Here is a 5,173-nt window from a genome sequence, read left to right on the forward strand (position 1 = left end):
TCCTTGATGATCTTCTCAAAGAGTTTCCCCAGGATTGAGGTAAGACTGACGGGCCTATAGTTACCTGGGTCCTCCCTCTTCCCCTTCTTGAAGATGGGGACCACATTTGCTACCTTCCAATCATCTGGCACCTGGCCCAAGCACCACGATCGCTCATAGAGCCATGCCAGGGGCCCCGCAATAACCCCAGCTAGCTCCCTCAACACCCTGGGGTGGAGATCATCCGGACCCGCTGACTGAATATGGTTCCCCTTCCATTATTATTAGTTAGGTGCGGGAAGACATGGATTAGTACAAGTACTGGCAGGTGGGGAAAGGACCTGGCCACACAGGATTCAGCAATGGGCTCTGATGAAAGGCAAAGCTTTGGTCTGGAGAGCGGCGACTTGTGGATTTCCTCAAGGGTCAGTTTTAGGGCCATGCTGACGGAGGTTTTTATTAAGGATGGTAGCACAACATGCAGAAGTGTGCTGGTGAAATTAGCTGGTGATACACAGAGGGGAGGCCTTGCTCAGGCAGAGGAAGGGGTGAGTATCTGGCAGGAAGATATCTCCAGTATCCGAGACGGCACAGCACAAGGTGTCTGGCTGCTGCCTGCCCAGCTCCTTTCCCGAAAGCTTCACGGAGACCATGAAAGCTCAGGACAGTATGCAGGTGCGGTCAGGCAGTGGCATAGGCTCTGGGGACCCATGTCCAGCTCCCTGATATGCCACAAGCCTCCTGGGTAACTTTGAGCAAGTCCATTCATCTTCTGTAGAGTACTCTCCCCTTTTGTAACCCAGAGTAAGAGGGCTTGAGATCAAAGACCCTGAAAATCACCCTGGTACATTGGGAAGGGCAAGTATAAACACCATCCAACCATAAAGGAGCAAGTACTGGCTTCTTGGGATAAAATCAGGTATAGGATGAGGCCTGTCCCTTGCACTCTGGACATGTAGTGGCCACGGGATACTGCTTTTGTGCTTTCCCCCTAGCTTGCTCCTCAGCCTTTTGGCTAGGAACAAGTAGGACTTGGGAGCATCTGAACTCCAAGGTTTCTGGGTCTGGGGTTTGCATGTAGGATGTCTGCCATGAATTACTGCATCCAGTTTCAGGCCTGCCACTGCAGAAAGGATGTGGACACATTGGAGACAGTCGAGTGGAGGGCGACGAAAATGGTTTCAGGGCTGGGGGACAGGACTGGTGAGGAGAGGAGGAGGAAAATGGGCTTATTTAGACTGCAGAAGAGAAGACAGAGGGGGGATTTGATAGCAGCCTTCACCTCCCTGCAGGGGGGCTGCAAAGAGGATGGAGCTGGACTGGTCTCCATGGGGGCAGATGACAGGACAAGGAGCAATGGGCTCAAGCTGCAGCAAGCGAAGTTGAGGTTGGATACTAGGAAAAAACTCTCACTACAAGGGGAGTAACACATTGGAACAGGTTCCCCAGAGAGGTTGTGAAATCTCCATCCTGTCTGATGCCCAGATTTATTTTCCATGCTGTAGCAATGGGAAGGAGAGGCCAACCTCTGATAATTAAATTCCATACCTGGAAAATTATAACAAATTGATAAATTTTCCATCTATGGAAGCTAATTATTGGGGGTTCATCTTATAATTGGGGTTGTCTTCTATTCAAGTAAATAATAGTAGTTGCAAGCTGCCATAAAGAAGAGGGAGAAACCTTATTCCCTTAACATGGAGGGCAGAGCCTAGAGCACTGGGTTTGCACTACAGCAGAACAGGCTTGGATCAAATCCCAGAAACCCTTTCTTGCTGGATGAGCAGCAAGACCATGGGACACGCTGCCTGGAGAAACAGTGGGATCCCTTTAACTGGAGGTTTCATAGTTTCTAGGGTCAGAAGGGACCTTAGCAGATCATCTAGTCCGACCCCCTGCCATGGCAGGAAAGAGTACTGGGGTCAAACGACCCCGGCCAGGTGTACATCTAACCTCCTCTTAAAGCCCCCCAGGGTAGGAGCCGGCACCACTTCTCCTGGAAGTTGGTTCCAGATCGTAGCCGCCCTGACCGTGAAGTTGCACCTCCTGATGTCTAGTCTGAATCTCCCCTCTGCCAGCTTGTGACCGTTATTCCTGGTCACTCCTGGCTGTGCTCGGGGGAACAGAGACTCCCCCACTGCCTGCTGGTCCCCCCTGACTAGTTTGTAACAGGCCACTAGATCCCCCCTCGGCCTTTTCTTTTGTTCAGAAGTTCAGAAGAGGCAGGACAGGCATCTGTGCGCACGGTGCGGGATCAGCGCACCCAGCCTCAGAGCAGGACGGCGAGAGCCCTGGGGGCCCTGGGAGCCTGTGATGCTATGCACAGCCTTGAACTTAATGCACACAGGGATCACTTTTCCCAGGACTGGAGGGAAGCCACCTTTGGGGCAGCTCCTGGGCAGCACTGCAGAACAGCTTCAGGACAGGAAGAAAGTAAGATGCAGACATCCAGCTAATGTGTGACAGGACAGCAGGGTGAGCATGACGTGGGACACGGATGCACCTGCCTTAATGCTGGGGTAGGCGAGGCAGGTGAGCCTATATACACTAAAATGGCAGCTCCCACAGCCCAGCAGCCTCCAGGACCCTCTCCTGGGGGCCAGCCTGGACTGGGATGGTGCAGAGATCCCTACTGAGCCACCTTCCCCCCTGTATTCAGCACCTAGGCATCCTTGGGGGTCTCCAACCTCTATCAAGGGATGGGCAAACTGCTCCGCTTTGCTGGGATCCCAGCCGGGTTTATATGGCTGTAGCTTCTCCCTTATAAAACAAACTCTTCTCTAGGGCTCAGCAAAGCTAAATAATTGCACCCACCCCCAGCAGGGCCCAGCTAATGCCAGAGCTGCTGTCGCCTCCTCCCCATGCCCGTGGGCCACGCGCCGCAGGGGTGAGAAGCTCTGCTCACATGGGATGATGTTTTTGTAGCGGTTCTTGCCCTGGTTGCAGGGCTCCTTCCCAGCATCGCAGGCATGCAGCAAACCTGAGTCCAGCTTCTGCAGGGAAGGAGACACTCCTGGTTAGCGACCCCCAGTTCCCAGCCATGCTGTGCCAGGATCCAGGCCCAGCCAAAGCCAGAGGACACTGCACCACCCCAAAGCACCAAAGCCAGAGAGCTACTGAGGTCAAGGATAGCTGAGTGTGCAACACAAGCAAAGCTACCACCACAGAAGAGAAACATGGTGAAGTCGAGCACCGACCTGATACTCAGCTTCGCACCCAGCTTTAGGTCTCTCAAGGTCTGTGTCTTCTTCTGCCTCCTCCTCCGCTGCCATTTCTGCTCTCCTAAACCTCTTCAGAGTCTCCAGCAGTTCGGGCACCAGGATCTGAGTGTTCGGCTTGCTTGCACCTATTGCATACACAAACCAGGGGTTGGCACATCTCTGAGCCTGGCTGTGTGGAGGCGTGGGGCTGGGTGTGCTCCCCATGGGAAGGGCCCCATCCAGGGTGGATCACCAGCCCTTCTCCTTGGAAGGCACTGCAGCTGCTCTGCCTGTGCTGGCTGTGATGGTAACCCCTCCACCAGCATATCTAAGAGCCAGGCAGGTCTGACACTGGTCTCTGCTCATATCACACCTGCTCGACTCCTCCTCAGGGGCATCGTGCCATTGCTCTCATGGTCCTTTGACTTCTTCCGCTTCCTCCTGCAAAATGGCATTGTGAGACACATGGAAAAGCATAGAAGAGACAAAGAAAGGAGGGAGCATCAATGCCCAACACCTCCCTGCCAAGGCCAGATGCTGCTCTGAGCTCTTGCAGCCATCATCTTTAATAAACCAGGGCAGCTCCCTGCAGGAAACCACAGGCACGTCTCTTGTCCCAAATGTCCTGGCCATGCTGCATGCTGGGATAGGTAGCCTCAGCTCCACAGCCCTCCTGCTAGCCTGCACAAATGAGGTGTAACCCTCGTTAGCTGCCAGTACAGCTGCAGGCCAGACTGAGGCCAGACTCCCTGAGGTTGTGTCTTCCTTCATGGACCCACGTGATAGCTGTGATAGCTGCCAGGGGGAGCAGGTACCCCCAATGCTTCCATCACAGCCAGGGCCCTGACACAGCGGGGTCCAGATTGCTCTTCATCAGTGGCTGGATGGTGCTGGGGTTTTAGTCTATAGGAGGGGCTCTGCATCTGAAAGCCAGACTCCTGAGTCACCCCTTCCCCAGGCACTGCAATGGGGGGGAGCTCAGCCCTCAGCAGTATCAAGACCCATTCATGGTATCGGTGACCTGACTGGTGCAAGAATTCCAAGCAGAGAGGCTGCCTGTGTGGAGCTGACCAAAAGGCAGTTTCCCAAGACCCTTGCCTGCCTAGAGCATGGACAGCTGCAGCTTCCCTCAGCATCTGGGGCAAAGATGGGGTGAAGCCCCCACTCCAGGCTGGGACAAGCACCGTTGAGGGCTAAGGCAAGGCAGTCTCTGCTGGGGAGCAGGGAACTGGGCAGGAGATGCCTCAAAGGACCGACCCTCTTGCACTGACCTGGAGAGCAAGACCAGCACAGCCACAGCTACCAGGAGCACAAGGACTGCCACCACCACAGCCAGTGCTACAGCTTTGCTCAGAGGCTCCCCCGTCGAGCCCATCCCTGCAGCAAACACAACACCAGAGCCAGGCTGTGGCACAGCTCCTGCAATGAGCTGGGACTGTCATTTCTACGAGGAGACCCACAACACACACTCCCTTGCTACCACGCTGGAGGGCAGGAAGGACACACATGTGCCTGGTGTCTGCCCTTTGCAAAGCTGGGCCAAGGGCAGCCAGATTCGACCCCCAGAGCTCTGCAGTGTCAACACCCATGGGCTTTCGATAGGGGCTTTTCTGTCTGCCCATCCTGTTTGCACCATCATAGGGTAGCGATTCTCAGCCCGGCTGCACCCTGGGGTGCCATGAGTTCTTTTGAAGGGTGTCCTGAGGTGTGAGGTGATAAGCAGATAAGCACAGGATCAGGTTTATTCCTGTTTGGAGAATCCCCCCACCTCCCCAATCTCACCCCCCTGCAAGGAGGGAAGCACTGTGACAGGTATGTTCATCTTTGAAATGGGGTGCTACTCAATTCACAGGAGTTATATAGGGGGGCTGGAGTCTGATGACAGGGGATTTGAACTCAAAGAACCGCTGTGAGAGAGGCTGTAACCAAGACCAGGCCCATGGTGCTAGACCCACAGACACCCAGGGAGATAAAGTGTCTGCCCCAAAGGGCTT

At 54.6% G+C, this 5,173-nt stretch overlaps 1 protein-coding gene across 1 annotated transcript in view; it reads right to left on the reverse strand.

Annotated features, from left to right (window-relative positions):
• Positions 1-5,173, reverse strand: part of LOC109297939 (receptor-type tyrosine-protein phosphatase kappa-like) — a 30,712-nt gene that overhangs the window by 14,583 nt on the left and 10,956 nt on the right. Inside the window, exons 2-5 of the mRNA XM_019518024.1 lie at positions 4,451-4,556; positions 3,553-3,620; positions 3,177-3,325; positions 2,885-2,972 (exon numbers count right to left, since the gene is read on the reverse strand). Of these exons, the coding sequence (XP_019373569.1) occupies positions 2,885-2,972; positions 3,177-3,325; positions 3,553-3,620; positions 4,451-4,556 (411 nt within the window). The remainder of the gene's footprint in view (positions 1-2,884; positions 2,973-3,176; positions 3,326-3,552; positions 3,621-4,450; positions 4,557-5,173) is intronic.

Source organism: Gavialis gangeticus, unplaced genomic scaffold, assembly GCF_001723915.1.
Source record: "Gavialis gangeticus isolate Ggan-Ray unplaced genomic scaffold, GavGan_comp1, whole genome shotgun sequence".
In the NCBI taxonomy this organism is placed as follows: Eukaryota; Metazoa; Chordata; order Crocodylia; family Gavialidae; genus Gavialis; species Gavialis gangeticus.